Source organism: Peromyscus eremicus, chromosome 14, assembly GCF_949786415.1.
Source record: "Peromyscus eremicus chromosome 14, PerEre_H2_v1, whole genome shotgun sequence".
In the NCBI taxonomy this organism is placed as follows: Eukaryota; Metazoa; Chordata; class Mammalia; order Rodentia; family Cricetidae; genus Peromyscus; species Peromyscus eremicus.
The window spans coordinates 79,036,740-79,056,826 of NC_081430.1; the positions used below are offsets into that span (position 1 = coordinate 79,036,740).

General features: G+C 47.6%; 1 protein-coding gene across 1 annotated transcript in view; it reads left to right on the top strand.

Annotated features, from left to right (window-relative positions):
• Positions 1–12,007: 12,007 nt before the first annotated feature.
• Smoc1 (SPARC related modular calcium binding 1) overlaps positions 12,008–20,087 on the top strand; it is a 166,212-nt gene continuing 158,132 nt past the window's right edge. Inside the window, exon 1 of the mRNA XM_059279074.1 lies at positions 12,008–12,308. Coding sequence (XP_059135057.1) covers positions 12,213–12,308 — 96 coding nt within the window. The 5' untranslated portion in view covers positions 12,008–12,212. The remainder of the gene's footprint in view (positions 12,309–20,087) is intronic.

Genomic DNA, 20,087 nt, shown 5'->3' on the forward strand with positions numbered 1-20,087 from the left:
TGGTACCTGCTGAGAGGATGGGGATGGTACCTGCTGCAGGGGATGGGGATGGTATCTGCTGAAGGTGATGGGGATGGTACCTGCTGAAGGGGATGGGGATGGTAGCTGCTGAGGCGATGGGGATGGTAGCTGCTGCAGGGGGTGGGGATGGTACCTGCTGAAGGGGATGGGGATGGTACCTACAGTTTGACAGTCCTCTCCCAGCTGTGTTCCAGTAACTGTTATTTGCTTCACTGATGTCAAAAATTTACCCTTTATAAGTATGATAATTTTTATTGTAAGAAAACGTGTAACTTCTAATTTACTATTTAAACTTTTTTTTTTTTTCTGGAACACAGCTCAATGGGAGCATTCAGTAAATTTACACTGTGCAGTCATAACCACCATCCTGAACTTCTTCATCTTCTCAATTTGAAACTCTAGACCCATGAAACCTATTCCCCTCTCTCTCCGGGCTCTGGCAGCCACTACTCTGCTTCCTATGTCTGGGAATTCTACAGCTGGAGTCAATGGACTTTTAGACTATTTATTGTTTTGATTCAAGGTTTATTCATGTTGTTGCCTGTGTCGTAATCTCCGTCCCTTTAAAGGCTGAAGCATATTCATTGCATGCAGAGACCACATTTTGCTTCTCCATTCACCCTCCATTGGATCTTTGGATGGCTTCCACTCTCTGGCTAGTGTGAATAAAGTTGCTGTGCACTGTAGGGTACAAATAGTGATTTGAGTCCCTGCCTTCATTTCTGTTGGGTAGATAGCCAGGAGGGAAATTATTGGGTCATATGGTAATTCTCTGATTTTTCTGAGGTGCTGCCACGCTATTTTTCTTAGCAACTGTATCATTTTACACGCTCATCAGCAACGCACCAGAGTTTCCCTTTCTCCACACCCTTGCCAACATCCTCTCCACCCCTTGGATAACAGCCATTCCTAGTAGGTAGAACTAAGGAAGGCACTTTTAATTACCGTTTTCACAAGTGAACACTGAGGCTCAGGGAGGTGGAATGACTCGTCCAGCATCAGCCAGCAAGTCAAGGGATGGTATTGGAATCAGAGGCTGCCAAACTCCCAAACTGGAACCCTTAACTGTTATGTCCCATTTCCTGCCTGGAATACAATTATCCGAGCACAAATTTTTCCTGTCTTTGGACAGATGTCTAATTGCACAGGACGTCTGGTAAAGGCACGGGTGTAAAAAAAAATTCTTCTGAGGAGTTTTTGTGTATTCTTCTTGAAGCTATGCCTGGCACGTGGGAAAACAGCAAGGGCAGATAATTTCCCTTTAATTTACATTTCCTTCTAGTAATTAAAAAAAATAGTCTATTCAGTTGGACCACTCTGCAATTCTCTACCTTGATGTTACATGACCTTTATAATGGCACCTGGGCAAGGCTTTGACCTTGGGAGTAGGAAGAGAGGATAGTGAACTAGAAAGTAGGAAATAAGATGTCTGCAGCCAGTTGGCCAGAGAGATGTCAGCCCCTTAGAGGCATTACCCAGAGCACAGGTGCAGGAAGCACTGGCTGTCGGGAGGAGGAAAGTGGACAATTGTGTGTGGGGGTACCCATGCGGGTGCAAGGACCACAGGAAGCACCCAGCTGCTGGGAGCAGGAAGTGAGAAGCACGGAGGGATAGCAAAGAGTTGGGGCAGCATCCTTGTGGCCAGTGGGAGTGCTTTGGCCCAAGGCAAGGCTATGTTCTTGGCTGGGAGTACAGCCTGGCATGAGTCCGTAAAGCACAGCCTGAGACTGGAGGCTGTGGATAGTTAACACTACATCCTAGACTCTAGCTTTCTCTTGAATGCCACTTGGCCCAGAGGCTATGCTTCTATCCATTTGCTTCACTGACTTGGCTTAAAAACATTGTTTAAATTTAAATTTATGTGTATGGGTGTTTTACCTGCGTGTGTGCCGTGTGCCTAGTACCCACGGAGGCCAGAAGAGGGCACTGGACCCCTGAAATTGGAGTTACAGATTGTTGTGAGCTGTCACGTGGGTGCTGGAAATTGAACGCGAGTCTTCTGCAAGAGCGGCCATGTTTTCCAGGGCTGAGCCGTTCCTCCAGCCCCATGCTCCACTGACTTTGAGTGTAGCTCCCACGGGAACAATCTGGCTCCTTCCTCTAGTGCCAGCTGAGTCCTTAGGGGGACTCTGAAGACAAGCCCATCTGGTTATCTGGCTCCAATCAGGCCAGTGACAGGGTCAGGCATATTCAAGTTGAAAACAACACTGCCATTGGAGCCTGTGTAACCATAGGAGACCGACTTAGTCTTTTTTGCACTCCCGTTTCCCCATCTGAAGTATGGGAGGGATAGCGGGATAATGAGGTTGTCAGTGGACTGAAATAAGGTATTTATAAAGTACTTCATACATTGTAAGTGTTCGCTAAGTAAACTGTTAATGTCCATAAAAGTAAAGCTTATAGGAAATTACTAGATTTATATTCATTTCTCCTTGTTGAACACCGTGTTAGCTCAGCTGCACCATCACAGCCAGTCTCTGTGGAGGACGATCTGCCTTGTCGAGCAGGAAAAAGTGTCCCAGATGGGCATAGAAGCTGAATTATGCAATATGAGTGTCTTGCACCCAGTTGGTGCTTGCTGAATACTGGACGAATCACCCTCTTAGTCAGGATGGGGGCGGGGGCTGAAGAGGGCAGCAGTTGGTTCTGTCTCTTTGGCAAGGGGACAGCCCAGGGAAGACAGGGAAGGAATCCTCTCTGGTGGAGGACAAAGCTGGGGTGAGGTGAGTCTTCTGATGTCACTGTTGCTTTAGGGAGCAGATGTCCTCATTTGGCCATTCACAGAGCAGACTCAGACTTCACCCTTTGACCCGGGCCCTGGTTACTCAACCCTCAGCTTCTCAGGTCACCTGAGTGGTATTCTTTCTCCCAATTCTTCCATTAGTTATGCTAATACCATCAGGGTCCATTGGATTCAATTAGTGGATTTTTTTTTTTGGAACAGTGTTTCATGTGGCCCAGGCTGACCTTGAACTTTTTGTGTAGCCAAGGAGATCATTGAACTTTTACTCCTCCTACTTCTGTATCCCAAGTTCTAGGATTACAGTTGTTGGGCACTTGCGTTGTGTATAAGGTGCTGGGAGTCAAACCCATGTCTTCACGTGTTCCAGACGAGAGCCCTACCAACTGAGGCAAGCATCTTCAACATCTTAGTTGACTTTTGAAAAAGCACTTTTAACATGTAATTAACTTTAAAGGTATTTATTTTTATTATTCTAAATTATGTGTCTGTGTTGTGGGTATGTATATAAAAATGCAGGTGCTCACAGATACCAGAAATGGAGCTGGAGTTACAGGTGGTTGTGAGTTGTCTGACGTGGGTGCTTGGAATTGGGTCCTCTGGAAGAGCAGTCCATGCTCTTAACCACGGAGTCACCCCTCCAGCTGATATCTAACTAACTTTTAATTTCAATGTTGCTTGACTTTTATCTTTCGATCTCTTGCAAAACACAGTGACAAACTTTATTTTCAAAGGAGAATAAAACTCATCCTGTCTTGTGTCGGGGACCCTCCCCCACCTTTTCCCCCAGGGTACTCTTGAGGAGTGAGTGATAAGAGATTTAGATAGAAATATAGAGGGGAGAGAGAGAGAGACAGAAACACAGGATAGCCTTGGGAGGGCCTGGATCTTAACTCATCGGCCTCTTCTGTCTCTTCTAAAGGGCATAAAAAAAAAAAAAAGCCAAGGAGTGGAGCAAAAGACCTTCCCTTCCAAACACCTGGTAACCACACACATGGTCAATCCACCCCTTTATGCAGCCCTCCTGGGTAAAGCAAGCTCAGATCTCACTAGGGAACCTCTGTAGGCTCTCACAGTCTTGGATCATGATATTTATGTGGTGCTTGGTACCAGTTGACAACTTGACAGGCTCTAGAATGATCTAGGAGACAAGCTTCTGGGCACGCCTGGGAAGGAGTTTCTAAACGGGGTTAACTGAGATGGGTATACCCTCCCTAAATGTGGGCAGCGTCATTTCATGGGCTGGGGTCCTGGACTGAGTGAGGAGAAGGCAAGCAAAATACCAGCATGCATCACTCTCTGCTCCCTGGCCAGGCACCTTACTCTCTTGCCTCTCCTGCTGTAATGGATCGTGTCCCCTCCAATTGTGAGGAGAAACAGACTCATCCTTCCTCAAGTTGCTTTTGCTGGGTGTTTTCCTACAGCTATGAGAAAGTGAACACAATACGGAATCCTTTCTTTGAGACTTTACATAATGGGATCTTAGTGATCCTACTCTTCCTATGTCTTAACACACTTCGTTGTGATTTAAAAAGCATTTCCCTAGACTCCTCAATTATTCCCAATGATGCCAGGAATGTCTAAAATGAGAAAAGGGAAAGAATGGTGAAATCACTTACATTGCAACAAATGTAATTTATCAGTAGAATTTGTATCATCTTTCAAGTTGTTCACCGTATTGCCTAAAATGTTATATTCATCTATAAGCATATATTCAATAAGGCTAGTTCTGCTTTTTGGCTTTCATTATACAGAGTTGAGAAATTTGAATTTCTTATTTTCTGCCTGTTATGGGAAAAAAGAGGAAAATTCCTAGAGGAGAGATTTATATAAACATTAGGTTAACCGGTAGATGAATTCAAAGAGACAAGAACTTAGATGAAAGGAGAAATAATTGATTATACAAGGGGACAGCCTAGATGATTCTTCTCAAAGTCAAGAATAATGAATGAAAATTATGTTTTTAAGGACAGGGGAAATAGCAAGTCTTCATCTAGTTTGTTACTCAGAAAGGCCAGTTCCATTATGCAAAGTTTTAGCACAAGAACGTGACCATGGGAGACAGAGAGGTGAATTCCCAGAAGCTCATGGGCCAGATAGCCTGGCATCCACATCAGAAAAACAACAAAGAGACCCTGCTTCAAAAAAGATGGAAAGTGTGGTCAGTGGCACACAGGTGCCTGCCTCCACATGCACCAAATAATAGTAATTATGAGTCAGTCAAGTTTCAGGAGTCCTGTTTGGATGATACAAATGAACACAGAAGAGCTACAGGAATGATATGCTAGAACTGATGAGAGGTGCATTTGAAATCTGAAATGTTCTAGATGCGTGACCTTTGATGAACGCATGGTTTCAGTCAGAGTTTGAGTTTGTTGTCTACTCCAGGAACATTACTTCAAAAATAGAATAAAAATTTGGTTTTTTATTATACTTAAGTTCTTACTACCATTTCTAATGATGCTGTTTTTGTTTTGTTTGTTCCATTTTTTCACTATCTGTGATAGTCAGGTTCTAACATGTTCCCAAGATCCTGGCGTTGGTGCCCTTGTTTAGTTCAGCAGAATTGATGGAATATGGCACTAGGGATGGAACTCTCAAGGACAGGTTAGAGGAGCCTTTGGCTCCCATCTTAGTTCTTCAGTCCCATCATGTGCTCTGGGTGGACAGACACCTTACTGTGAGACCTATGTGGACAGTGACTGTGGTTTCCTGACAACACCATGGTGGTGTTGAGCTTAGAGTAGGACCTTCCCTACTAGATGGCTGTAGCCCTGGCTGATAAGTTGATTTCAGCATAATTTCGGGTTCTGGTCCAAAGTGGGAATAGAGGCTCCTTGTTAATGAAAAAAAAAAAAAAATTCAAGACAGCAATAGTAGACTATCAAGCCAAGGATGAAGTCTCTGGGATTACACAGTTGGCCTGCTCTGAATTGGACTTGACCAGAGCTGCTCAACTGTGCCATTCCTACATTCCCGACCCAGGGAAACAGGTAATAAGAGCGCACGGTTCTGAGCTGCAAAGTCTGAGAAGTAAGTTGTTCTGGAGAAGTAGATATGAGCTCACCACCCTCTCATGCTTACTTCTGTGAATTAGTCACTGAAGGGCTCGAAGATGACTGTCAGACCTGGATTGTAGATGATGATGACTGTTTTTTTTTTTTCATGATCTGCCAATGGCTAAAGGGTTAGAGCTAGCTCATCAGTCGTAGACATGGATCTGTCTTCTCCTACCTCAGTGCCTTTGCATGTGGTGTTTGCTGTGTCCAGAATATTCTGTCCTCTAATACATACTTTAGCTTTTAGATCACAGCCCCTTCTTCAGGAAACTTGCTACTAAGCTTGTAGACGTTATGCACCAAACTCCCTACACAGCCTGGACCTCTTAGCAGCACTGTGGAAACTTGCCATTAGTGACTAAGCTGCAGACAACTGGTCTACCTTCCTACTAGACTGTTAACTCCTCATGGCCAGACACTTATATGGTTCACATTGTACACCCAGTGCCTGGTGCAGTACCTGGCACACAGTAGGGGTTCAGTGGCTTGCCTCAGTGCTGATGGATTAGGACCAAATGGAGTATTTAATCCCAGGCTGAGGGAAGTTCCTATATAGATCATCTTAGTAATTTTTCTACTACTGTGACAGGGCACTATGAAGGCAACTTGTAAAAGAAAGTGTTTAATTGAGGACTTGCTTACATTTTAAAGGGTGAGTCTATGACCATCATGGCAGGGAGTGTGGTAACAGGCTGGCAGGCATGGCATTGGAGCAGTAGCTGACAGCTCACATCTGATCCACAGGTATGAGGCAGAAAGAGTGAGATACTGGACCTGTTTTGGCTTTTGAAACTTCAAAGCTCACCCTGAGTGACACACCTCCTCCAACAAGGTCACACCTCCTAATCCTTCTCAAACAGTTCCACCAACTGAGGACCAAGCATTAAAACATAATAAATTAATGGGGTTGTTCTTATATTTTGTTTGTTTGTTTGTTTGTTTGTTTTTTTGAGGGTTTTTCTGTGTAGCTCTGGCTGTTCTGGAACTTACTCTGTAGACCAGGTTGGCCTTGAACTCACAGAGATTTGCCTGCCTCTGCCTCCTGAGTGCTGGGATTAAGGGTATGCACACTACCACCACCTGGCTAGGTGTTCTTATGCAAACCACCAAATTTCACTCCCTGGCTCTCAAAGGCTTATAGTCATATCATAGTGCAAAAATGCATTCAGTCCAACTTCAAAAGTCCCCATTATCCTTCACAGTCTCAATGCTGTCCAAAAGCCCAAAGTTGAAAGTCTCTTTTCAAGATAATCTCTCTCTCTCTGTTTTTTTTTTTTTTTTTTTTTTTTTTTTTTTTGGTTTTTCAAGACAGGGTTTCTCTGTGTAGCTTTGCGCCTTTCCTGGAACTCACTTGGTAGCCCAGGCTGGCCTCGAACTCACAGAGATCCGCCTGCCTCTGCCTCCCGAGTGCTGGGATTAAAGGCGTGCGCCACTACCGCCCGGCTCTCTCTGGTTTTTTGAGACAGGGTTTCTCTGTGTAGTTTTGGACCCTGTCCTGGAACTCTGTAGACCAGGCTGGCCTCGAACTCACAGAGATCCGCCTGGCTCTGCCTCCAGAGTGCTGGGATTAAAGGCATGCACCACCACTGCCCGGCCAAGATAATCTCTTAACTGTAACTCCCTGTAAGATCAAAAATCAAAAAGAAAATTGCAGTCTTCCAGCACACAATGGCACAGAATATGCAGTACCATTCCAAAACGGAGGAATAGGGGCATATTGAGGAAATACTGGACCAAAACAAGACTGAAACCCAGCAGGGCAAACTCCAAATCTTGTAACTCCATGTCTGATGTCAAAGGGCTTCCATGGATCTTTGGATCTCCCACTCCTTTCAGCTCTGTTGACTGTAACACAGTTCTTTCTCCCGGACTGGTTCTGCTCCTATACGAATTTTGCTGTGTCATGGACTAGATGCTTCTAAATTATAGACACTTATTTCTCAAAATTCTGCAGGCTAAGAATTCAAGACCAAGGTTCCAGCATGGTTGGGCTTTGTTGAAGCCGGAGTGCCAACTTCTCTTCAGAGCCTTCCTTGGTGGAGATCAGACAGTCTTGAGAAGCAAGCTCTCCTATGTCTTGTATGAAGGTACTAATCTCATTCCTATGGGCCCTACCTCTATGATCTCATCTAGTCCCAATGACTCCTCGAAGTCCTTTGCTTCTACATGAAGGGGATTGGGTTCCAAGAGATGAATTTTTGTGGGGGGCGCACACATTTAATGCTCAGCAGCCATTTGTATATATTTTTATTATAAAGGAGCTGAAGACCTTTCATCCGCCAACTGTGTCTCCTTCCTTAGTAACCCTTTATGTTTACCTGGATACCTATAGAGCTGTAGTCAGGGAAATAAAATGCAGTGTAACTTCTGGCAAGTACATATTCTTCTTTCCCCCTTTTCCTTCCTATTTACTGGAAAACAGATATGGCTAAGACTTGAGCAGCCATCTCGGGCCACCAGATGAATGCTGTTTATTTATCTTTTATTTATAATTTATTTACTTTTATTTCATTTGCATTGGAATTTTGCCTGCATGTATGTCTGTGGGAGGTTGTCAGATCTTGGGGTTAGAGACAGTTGTAAGCTGCCATGTGGGTCCTGGGAATTAAACCCAAGTCCTCTGGAAGGGCAGTCAGTGCTCTTAACCGCTGAGCCATCTCTCCAGCCCTGGAAGCTGTTTATTATGATAGAATGTCAATAGGAATCTAGATTAGAGGCAGATAAGTCTCTAAATTATTTGTTGTTCTATTCAAGCTTAACTTAACCTTGGTAAGGTTAAGTTCTGTGGACAAGCCTCACGTGCAAAGTAAGACTAATAAATAACCTGCCTTAACCAAACTGTAAGTTTAGTCTTAGTATTCCAAACTCCTGACTGAGCTCAGAAGTGGTTTTGACAAGAGTCCTCACCTTGGACACCTTAGCTCGGTTGCGGCTGCAACAGCAAAGCGAACCTAAATCTGACACCATTGACACTGTAGAAACCCTTCGCTCCAGATCCCTTCAGGATTCACTGCTTTCAGGGGTCCTTCCTGCCCCTTACATATACAACACCTTGCTCTTTGAGTTCCCCTACAATGTACACTTTCCTCTTAGATATGGCCTCCAGGTGCCTAACTGTTCCCTGTCTTGGTTGAATTGTAGGACAATGTGTGTGTCCAGAGACCCCCTTTAACAATGAACACTGTGCTTGCTACAACAAACGGAATACTGCTCTTCTGAATAGGATAAAAAGGCAAGACATGTCAAACTGCCATTGCCCACTAGTGCTACAGACTGGAACCCCCAAGACCTGAGTTATGATATAAAGAATTATTTTTCATCCATTAAAATAGCCACTTGAAAAGAGAAGTCGCAGAGGCAGAGTGTGACTAGAACAGGAGAGACCAGCTGCCAGGCCTGGGTCATTTATTCTGGGGTCATAAACCTGGCCTCCAGGGCAAGACAACGTGTCAATTTTACTTTCTTACTTGGATCACAAGATTGAGCCTGGTTGGCAGAGAGATGCTGTTTAGGACTAGGGGTTCTCTGGGACTTCTGAGTTTCTCTGGGCTTTGGAGGGGTTGGGAGAAGTAAATGTGTCACAAGAATGGCGCCCAGAGTCATGGCAGGCCCTGTATGCTGACCAGCAGGAAAGAAAATACTCACCGAGCAAAGTCACTGGAAAGCAGCTGCTTGTATTTTAAATTAAGCTACGTGGTTGAAGGCCAGCACGATGTCGACTTTTGGATCAGTGACTATTTGGAAATGAGTGTTCTGGCTGGAAAGTAGCATTTGGGGTTCGGGATGGAAAAGCACTACCGCAATGCTTCCCTCTGGGGGCTTTGCGCTGCCAGATATCAGGGGCCATCTGAGCGTGCTTGCTGACTCCAACAGCTTTCTCAATAATTCCAACACCAGAAGGCAGTGGATCTGCTCCATGGCTGCATGTGGCCAGGTGGCAGAGTCAGGAGAAACCTACAGCCTGCTGCACCCCCCTGTGAGTAAACATTGAAGGTTCCTGGGAACTGCCTAAGTGCTACCTGCACCCTGGGGGTCTGGACAAGTGTTGGAAGTCCAGCTGGTATAATCCCCAGTATTCTATGTCACAAGGACTGTCCCAGGAAGTCCTGACCTTTGCTGCCTACGCCTTTCCCCCGGGTGCTTGGCGAAGCCAAGTCTCCAGAGAAATTCCCAGTGATACAGTGATAGGAGGTTCCATGCGACAGAGACAGGATAAGACTCCAAGAGCCTAGCCTAGACAATTGGCTCTACTAACCAGATAAGGCCACCAGACAAATCAATCACACATTGCCCGCTGACCTGCCTGTAAAGTAGAAATATTTGCTCTATGTGTAAAATCATCCCGAGCACAAAGGAGCTGTGAAGTATTAGCCTGTTTTCTTCACATGGCATTATAAGGGCTTTACTCACTCCATCTCCTCTAGTCTTGCCAATAACTCACACACGGCGTGGATGCCATTTTTACTCCCGTTTTACAGAGGGGGGAAGTAGACCTCAGATGAGCCCTGTTCAAGGTTTTACCACTAGATGGCAGAGCTGGTATCTTTCGCCGGTGTTGGTGGTGGGATCTTGCTCTAGAAGTCTGATCAAGGCGCTGGCTTCACGTCTGAAAAATGACACTTCTTTTTAGAGATATTCTTTATTTTTGTGTGGAGTACCCTTTATTCTTGCCTGGGCATTTCTGTCTGAGGCCGATGGGGGAGGTGCAAAGCCCTTTGAGCAGAGTGGTGCATTCTGGGTGTTGTTCAGAAAGACTGGCTGGCTGTAGGGTGAGAGCGTGTGCAGCCAGATGGTGTGTGTGTGTGTGTGTGTGTGTGTGTGTGTGTGTGTGTGTGTGTGTGTGTGTGTGTGTGTGTGTGTGCCCCTTGGGGAGCTTGCACATATAATCGAGAAGAGAAGCTGGAAGGGAGCAGAGCTAGTCTTTGTCAAGACCGCTCAGGGCAGTTTGGGAGCTGTGAAGCCTGTGCTTTATTGCACCCTGGTTGGAGAAATGGATCTCTCCCCGCCAAGGGAGGGGTCCAGACGCGGGGAACCAATCACCAAGTACCGTGTTCCACATTTGGAGATAATCATGAGTCTCTTGTGGGGAAGGCAGCTGACACCTTGTTGGGTTGAGGAGTGATGTGACGTAGCTGTGACCATGTCCAGGCTGGCCTCCGGGACCACTATGGGCAGACCTCCAGCACCTGACAGGTCTGTTTCGGGCCGAGCTATCCTCTCCAAGTTTGGGCTCCCATGAAAGATCTCTCCTTCCTTGGAGGTGTCTAGGATTTCTGCTCTCACAGACCGCTCTTTCTCCACTCATGCCTTCTCCTCCTCCTCCTCTTTCTCCTCATGTGAGATCAGGGTTCCTCTGACCTTTTTCTCCAGCGTTGCTTGGCCACAGGGAGGCTGCTCCTGTGGACATCCAGTTCAGATTGGTAAGACAGGGTGCCCGGGTTCTGATCCCAGGTCATGAGGACCATAGGGCCACAGGTGCGCATTACCAGACCCTCAGGGGGTCTCCCTGGCCTCCGGTGCTTTATTTTGCCTCTGTGAGACTTCTCTCAGGTAGCCGCTGTGGAACTCGGGATGTCACCCGTAAGGAGATTTTTTTTTTCTTTTTTGAAAGTTAACACTCTCCCTCCTCTTTCTAACGAAGGTCACAGGCCACGCTGTAGGAAGCACTTAGTGGCTTCCCAGGTTGCTCCCTGGTGTTGCGGCCGCCGGGAAACATTGCTCAAGGTCTTTGTGTCATTTGGAAAATGGAGCTATTTTTCCCTGCCTTCTTCACGGAGCTGTTGCGACAACTCCAGCCTGCGAGCTGAAAACCAGTAAGTTCTCAAGGCTTCCTTATTAGCCAGGTGATCACTCTGGAGGGGCTGAGGCTGCAGGAGGGCTCTGAGGTTCCCAGGGAGGACTTGCCAAGAGAAAGTTACTGTGTATCCCAGCCTCTGCTGGAGTCCACTCCGGCAGGCCGGGAAACCAGTGTGGCTCCAAGGTGGGGGGCTGACCACGAACCGGCCCTCTCGTCTCTCTCCCATTGGCTTCCACCTGCCGGAGGGTCGGCTGCTACAGGCCTCTCGACCCGTCAGTCAGCCCCGCCGGGCCCCGCCCCTCCCCTCCCCGGGGTTTATAACGGGAATTCCCATGGCCCAGGCTCCGGCATCCAACCTGCTGTCGCCGCGGCCAGGCCGAGCGCAGCAGGCGCCACGCGCAGAGCACACGCTCGCGCTCCAGCTCGCGGACTCCGCCGTTCATGACCGTGACCCCCCGGCCGCAGGCTCCGCCAGCCCCCGCTGCAGGCTCTCTGGCCGCACCCCGCCGCCGCCAGGGTCCTCCCCTATCCCCAAGCGCTTTGAAGCCAGCCCGCGCCCCCTGCCCGCTAGCGGCTGCCTGGCTCGGCTGGCACCATGCTGCCCGCGCGCGTCCGCCTGCTCACGCCCCACTTGCTGCTCGTGTTGGTGCAGCTGTGCCCGGCCGGCGGCCACCGCACCACCGGCCCCAGGGTAAGTGCGTCTCCCGGCCGCGCGCCCACCTGCGCGGGGTGGGTGGGTGGGGGGGAGAGGTCTTTTGGCCGCTCATCTACAGGAGGGGGAAGGGAGGTGACAGACCTTGTCCCCGACTCTGCTGTCTAGTCCCTTGCGGGCCTCTTGGAGAAGTTGCTGAAATAAAATTTCATTGCCCCCCTCCCACCCCCCGCTTTTTCTTGTAGCACTGACTCCCATGACCTGTCACCGGTGGGTTTTCTTTCCCGAACTTCTCCTGAGTCCTTTTCCTCCAAGACCCCCTAGAGGCGCCTCCTAGGTCGGTGGGAGCTCGGCCTTGGTTGGAGCAGAGCTTCTCTATGGTGTCGCTGCATCGGTCCCCGTGCTGGCGTTCTTGGCAGGCGGAGGGTGTGTGTGTGTGTGTGTGTGTGTGTGTGTGTGTGTGTGTGTGTGTGTGTAGGGGGGGCGGAGGGGTACTCTGCCTAGAGAGTTTTAGGTTACCCGCGAGCCACACAGGGACCTTGTGTTGTTGTTGTTGTTTTAAAAAGCAATCGCCCCTCGTAAAACCCACAGCAGATAATTTTAATGCCCCCTCCTGCCGGCCTGGCCCTGGGGGAGTGGCAGGGGTGGGGGGAACTGTGGAGAAGTTCGGGAGAGCTGTGCAGTATTCCAGGATCTCCTCCCCCGGGTTGGATCGGCTGAACCTTGGTCTGATTGGAGTTTCTGAACCACACGAAATGTGCCAATTCTGTGCACAGGACGGATTGTCCAGGGCATTGTAAAACGGGAACCGGCAGCATTGTGTTCATTTCTGGTCTAGATTATTGCTCTCCCTGCCCCCTCCTATTAGTCTAATAAAACATTTCACTGCCTTAAAAATGTATTTGTTAAACCACCTAGTGGTTCCTTTGGCAAAACATAAGGGAGGCGATCTCTGGGCAAGCGTCAGAGTCAGTCAGATCGAGCCTGGACCTTCGGGTAGCAGTTTGCCCGCACCCTGTGGGAACCTCCCTGGTAGAGGAGCTGGGACCTCTGAGCAAAGAAGGTTGGTTTCTCAACCTCATGGTGCTTTCTTTCCTGGGTATCTTCTGGCCCCGTTTCCTGGATGGCTAGCCCCATTACCACCTGTTCCCGTAGCTGCTTCTTTATTCCTGGCTTTTGCTATGCGGGAATCATCTTTATAGCTGTCGTGCACCGAGGAAAAGCTTTGCAAAACCTGACTAACTTAATGACTGCCCAGATGCTGGGCTGATTACATCTGAGCCCACCTATCACTGGGAGATCAGATTTGCAGCCACTTAGGAAAGAAAAGTGTTTGTCCCCGTGTTGGGCCGGCCCTTGCTTTTATGACCAGATGTGCAACAGCAGCAGTTAAAGTGCGGCAGATTAGATCCAGGGTGTGTCATAAATCCTCGACAGCATTCCCAAAGCTGGGGCAAGTCAGGGCTCCAGGAGCGACTTTTATGGATGCAGATGAGGATGCCTTTTAAATGAAGCTGATGGTTTGATATGAGGACTTGAAGCTCTTAAATTCTGAGGTCAGGCAAGAGAGAGCCGCGGCGTTCCCTCCAATAATTAGGAACAGTCAAGACAGAGATGCAGACCAGAGCACCCCGAACGCAATCTGGATGCCCGCCCACACGAGGGTCGAGAGGCCCTCCGACAAATGGTGGGGGGCTTGCTTGCTGCCGGGCATGTCTAACGTCTCAAGCCATATGGCTTTCCTTCCTTAACTCCTGGAACCGGAGAAAGCACCTTTTAGGAGAAAGCTGGGACTGCAGGGGCAAACGGATTCTAAGTCTCCTGACAACTTCTTTAGTTTGTTAATTTGACAAAAGTGATGGAACATAAGCATGACCTGTAAATAGGTTTGCCTGTATCTCGGCTCACCCTGTCAAACACACACACACACACACACACACACACACACACACACACACACACACACAAGTTTAGAACATGCTAAGGAGACATGGCTCTTTTTTAAAAGATTTATTTATTATTTTTAGTTACATGTGTATGTGTAAGTCTGAAGGTGAATATGGGGATGTGAGTGTAGGTGCCCTCAGAGGCTGGAGACATCAGATCCCCTGGATCTGGAGTTGCGAGATGCTCTACACTAGTTCAGAAAACTGAACTTGGGTCCTCTGAAAGGACAGCCAGTGTTTCTAACTACTGAGCCATCTTTCTAGACTGCAAGCAGCTCTCTTGAGCGTGTGGTTTTCTGATTGCACTTATGGGCAGCAGTAAGAGTCACCATTTATGAACCTTTGGGCTTGGCATTTCATACAATCTCTTAAGAACAAGAGAGGCAGTCTTTTTAGACCCATTTTGGAGGCAGGGAGGTGTAACATGGTGTACGTATGGCTCTGGAAGGCTTGCATGGATTATATTGTGTGCTTCCAGTTAAAGGGGAAGATGACTCCATGGGAAAATTCTAAACCCCAACACACCAGGCAAGGTCACAGAGGAATCTTTTCTATCTGTATTGATAAAGGATTAGGTTTGGATTTCAACCCTGTCTCAAAAGATACCAGCTCTCTTCTGTGGCTTCTTGGTGGCCCCAGAAATGTGGCTCTGGTTGAGAGCAGTGGAATCATAGGAAGAGCAGAAACATCTGGCTTGTTGCAGAATTCCCTTTGGGCACCCTGAGGTCTCCTCTCTTAATCTTTTGAGTGACAGAGGCTTAAGGATTGCCATCTTTTCCAGCTGGCTTTCTAGGAAACTGAGAACATACCCTTTCGCTTGAACTATCTGACTCACTAATTGAGCTCCCTTGAGGCCTAGACCCCCATCTTCGCCCCCCTTTCTGCTTCCTGCCTTCCTTCATAAAAATCCCTGACATTTGTTTGACTCTGGAAATCACCAGCTATCAAGTATCAGGTTGGAGGTTGCTCTGTAGGAAGCACCTGATGCTCTCTGAGGTCTGAGCAGCCACTTGGCTACCTGGGAAGCTGGTCAGGGAGTCTTTCAATTATGGAGCAGGCAGTCATTTCTTTCATCCTGCAAAATTTCCTGAGACTGTTTCAGGGGAGAAAGAAGGGGGAAAGGGAGAGGCTCTCTCAGGCTGGTGACATCTGAGTGACAGACAGGTCAAGTAAACAGTCTTTGTTTAATCTTCTGCTCACCCTTGAAGATAGGTAGTGAGATGGGGGCTGAGTCTGAACCCATCTTGCTCATCCATGTGTCCCCAGAGCCCAGTACAAGTCCAGTCACCTGGTAGAGGTTTACTCTGTCAGTGTTTGTGGAATGAAAACTGAAGAAAGTGGAGATAATGAATGTTTAATGATGATCTTCGAGCTCCTCTGGTGTTTGAGTATGACCAGAGACTGGAAACATCTAAGAACCATGAGAAAGGCCTGATGGTGGTAGTGTACATCTTTAATCCCAGCACTCAGGAGGCAGAGGCAGGTGGATCTCTGTGATCTACTGAGTGAGTTCCAGGACAGCCAGGGCTATACAGAGAAACCCTGTCTCAAAAAACCAACTGCTCCAAGTAAGAAATAGAAGACTATGGGGGAAATCAAGGGGTGTGAATCAGAAACTTAGCTCATAATTATTCGAAGTATATTCTTTGCTCCCTGCCCGGCTTCATCAGGGTCTTTAGAAGGCTTCTGAAGTTCTTAACTTTTGAGTCCTTCTATAGTGAGCATCTCCTCCTGCCCGGCACTGTTATCCCTTGGGCACTTCGTGCCTGATCCTGTTTTAGAAATGAGAAGACTTGCAAGCTCCTTGAGGAAGAAAAAGGATCTGATTCATCTGTGAGCTGGTCAGACTGGAAAACATTCAGCGTGTGGGGATAAAGATGTGTTAGACTGAATGGTGATGTCCAGTCTGGACTCTACCCCCACTGTCATTTGAAATTACTGACTTACAGACTGGACTTTCCATTTCCAGGTTTTTGTTCTTTGCACATGCAGTGATTGTGAGTAGAACAGAGCAGAAGAGGCTGAGTGAGCATCTTAGATGGGACATGGGCTTTAGCTCTACCCTAAACCTCCATTTCTGTCTCCCACTTGTCAAAAGTAAAACAGCTTCTGGGCTGTTCCTTCCCATTGGACTATCCAATCTCAGTGTCTAGACTAGGATCCAGTTAGGTTTTCTTCCTGTTGTCCAGCCCTCTTTTCCATGCAGGAAAATTCACCTGAGATGCCGCACAAGGGTTAAGACAAAGACTTGATTTAAATATTTTGGTAGCTGGGCAGTGGTGGTGCACGCCTTTAATACCAGCACTTGGGAAGCAGAGGCAGGTGGATCTCTGTGAGTCTGAGGCTAGCCTGGTCTACAGAGTGAGTTCCAGTACAGCCAGAGACACACAAAAGAAACTCTGTCTTGAAAAAAATAGTTTGGGGCTGAAGAGATGGCTCAGTGGTTAAGGGCATTGCCTGCTCTTCCAGAGGTCCTGAGTTCAATTCCCAGCAACTACATGGTGCCTCACAACCATCCATAATGAGATTTGGGTGCTCTCTTCTGGCCTGCAGGCATACACGCAGGCAGAACACTATATACATGATTAAATAAATCTTCAAAAACAAAAACAGAAAAACATTAAAAAAATAATAATTTGGTAGAGCTGATATTTGATACTTGAAGAAATCAAACTGAAGGGGAGGAAGCGTGCATCTAAGAAGTGCTAGACACCCTCGCCAGTTTGCTGTCATCTCGTCTCCTGCAGTTGAGGAGTCGCATTTGGTGTGGCCTAGCGGTTCTACTCTTAGGCGTGTGTGCCTTGGAGACACTCAGGCTGAAAAAGCTGCAACTGTGTGCCGCTGTGTTGTTATCACCACAGGCTTGGGAGGAGCCCAGCTGCCCGTTAGTGGGGGGCAGATGGACAAACTGGGGTGAATTCACACCGTGGAAAACTCTACTCACGCCAAACGTAGGAGCAATAACAACACGGGAAATGCTGTTGGGAGATGGCTCGGTAGGCAGTGTGCTTGCTATGGAGACATGAGGACATGAGTTCAAATCCCAGAACCCACATTAAGCCAGATTCGGTAGTGTATATCGGCAATTCTGGTGCTCCTATCAAGACATGGGAGACAGGCACAGGAGAACACCTAGAAGCTCTTGGGCCAACTACTGAGGCATCTCTAGTGGCAAAACAACAGAGACCCTGTCTCCCCCAAAACAAGGTAGAAGACGAGGACTGATAATTGAGGTTGTTCCCTGACCTCAGCATGTGAATCTGCACTCACACTCACGGACACTCACACACAGACACACACTCACACACACACAGACACACACACACAGACACACACTCACACACATCACAACCGCACACATACGCACAAAAGATCAAAGTTGGTTTCTCTTGGCAGTGCGACATTATTAAATTAAAAGAAATACACCAGAAGAGGCAGTGTGATATCTTTTGTAAATTTATAGATAACCGAGGTTAGAAAAACCTTTAAAGAAATACCTGTAGCTACAAAAGAAAAAAAAAAATGAGCTGAAGAGAAAATCAAAGTCACGTAGATGCGACTTGGAAGTCAGGGGGGTGAAAGGGTTAGGTTGGTGGGAAAGCCATGTGGTTGGCTTCAGTTCTTTTAGTGGGGAGAGAGGGTGGGCTCCAAGCTCCTCGTCCGTTATTAAAGTCCTAATAGCTGATTAGGTAAAAAGCAAGCACGAGCCCCACACGAATCAAAGGATGTCATGAACTCAGGGCCGTGATTAATGCAGTTCTTTGCATCCGAGGTCAAATACTAGTTCGCAGGGTCGGGGGCTGCTCCTTCCTTACTTCTGTGTCTTCCTTCTCTTCCAGATGTGTCCCCATCTAACAGATCCCACTGGGAAATGAGTATTATCATTGACTCAGTTATCGGCTGTTTAGACCCAGAACAGGCCCAGGTCCCAGCACAAATATAGACATCAGCTGGCTTAGTCCAGGGTAATTTTATTGTAGCCAACAAAGACTTTTTTTAAAGTTAAATTTTTTTTTGTAGTAATTGATAAATTTATAGAAGATGTCACGCTGCCTCTGTCGGTGTGTAGGCTAGGATGGATCCCAAACACAAATGTCAGCGCCCTTAGCTCAGCTGAGTAGAGCCGTCTACTAGCTGGTGTGGCTCCTGCGTTGCCTCTGTTAGTGCAGCGGACGCTGGAGGCCTGTTTCTCATTTGACTGGGGCCTTGGGTCCCACCTCCTCCCCTCTCTCCACTTTGTGGGGCCTGAGCTGGGTGTATAGCCCCCCATACAGCAGGTACAGGGTGGCCTTTCTCTCCCGACCACATAGAGATTTATTGTTCAGGCGGCCAAGTTCTGGCATGGCTGCCAGTGGTGAGGCCCGTCAGCGTGGACGGGCCCCCTCCTTCTGTGTTTGTCACTGAGCTGTTGGGAAGAGGACAAGGGTTGAGTTGCTGATGAGAAATCGATCGGAGCTGCCGTGAAGCCTGCCAAACAGGGTTAGCATTGTGCACGGTACGTGCTCTGCACAGCTGTGAGTCACCAGGGGGAAGAGAGAATTGGGTCTCTACGAACGCTTCCACTCGTTTCCATGAAGACCCAAGCACCACAGGTCATTCCAGCAGAGAATTGGCTTTTTCTTCCCTCTGACATCATTCCAAACTCAATTGCTAGTTCACAAAATAATCTTCCCTGTGGCCACTGCCTTAGCCTGTTAGGTCTGGAGCTCTGTGGACTCCCCGGTATTGCTTTGGATGGTTTTTACCCCCCCTTTTGGGGATCCAGAAGGCAGATCTGATCTCAGCGGGCCTTTCCCCCAGTTAACCAGGCAATATATCACGTGACTTGAAACCGACAAATACCTCATACCTGTGAGCAATGTTGTCTCTCCTCTAAAGTCAGCGTAGAGGTGGAAGGTGAGATTCTACAAGGTCGATATTCTCTAAAGTACCGGCAGTGAGAAATGCAGGGGTTATCTTGTCTGTGTGTCTACACACATGTGCGTGTGAGAGTGGAGCCAGAGGACAACCCTGGGTTCATCTTTGTTTTTGAGACAGGGTCCTTCACTAGTCTGGAACTTGCCAAGTGGATTTGGCAGGCTGGCCTCGGGGGTTTAGGGGGTGGTGGGCAGGATCCTCCTGCCTCTGCCTCCCTGGTGCTGGGGTTACAAGTCATCATCGTACCAGGCTTTTTTGAAATGTAGAGTCTGAGCATCAAATTCAGGTCCTGGCTGGTAGGACCTGAACAACCTGCCCAGCCATGGGAGAATGGTCACTTTTAGTCTAGACAAGCATCTCTCCATGGCAGAGCTTAGGGTTTAAAATAATTGCTGTGGTTATTTATTATGTATCTGTTCCCGAATCCCTGGGGTGGGGGAGGGGAATAGAAGTAGGAAATAAGTGGATGAGGTGCTGAGTGTTAGGAGGGGACAGAACCACCAACCAGCTCAAAAGCAACCAGTGAGATGCTGTCTATTGGAAGGGGGTCTGATATTAGCGGCACCTACAATAGCTATTAAACACTTGAAATGTGGTTAAGAGACCCGAGGAACTAAATGTGTGTGTGTGTGTGTGTGTGTGTGTGTGTGTGTGTGTGTGTGTGTTTTAAAGAAGACTTTTTTTTTTTTTTTTGGTTTTTCGAGACAGGGTTTTTCTGTGTAGCTTTGCGCCTGTTCTGGATCTCACTCTGTAGACCAGACTGGCCTCGAACTCACAGAGATCTGCCTGCCTCTGCCTCCCGAGTGCTGGGATTAAAGGCGTGCGCCACCACCGCCCAGCTCTAAATGGTTTTTGATTAACATATAATAATTACACATAGCGAACTTCATTTTGACATTGGCATACATGTATATAATGCATTGGGATCATATTTACACCATCATAGCCTTCTCTT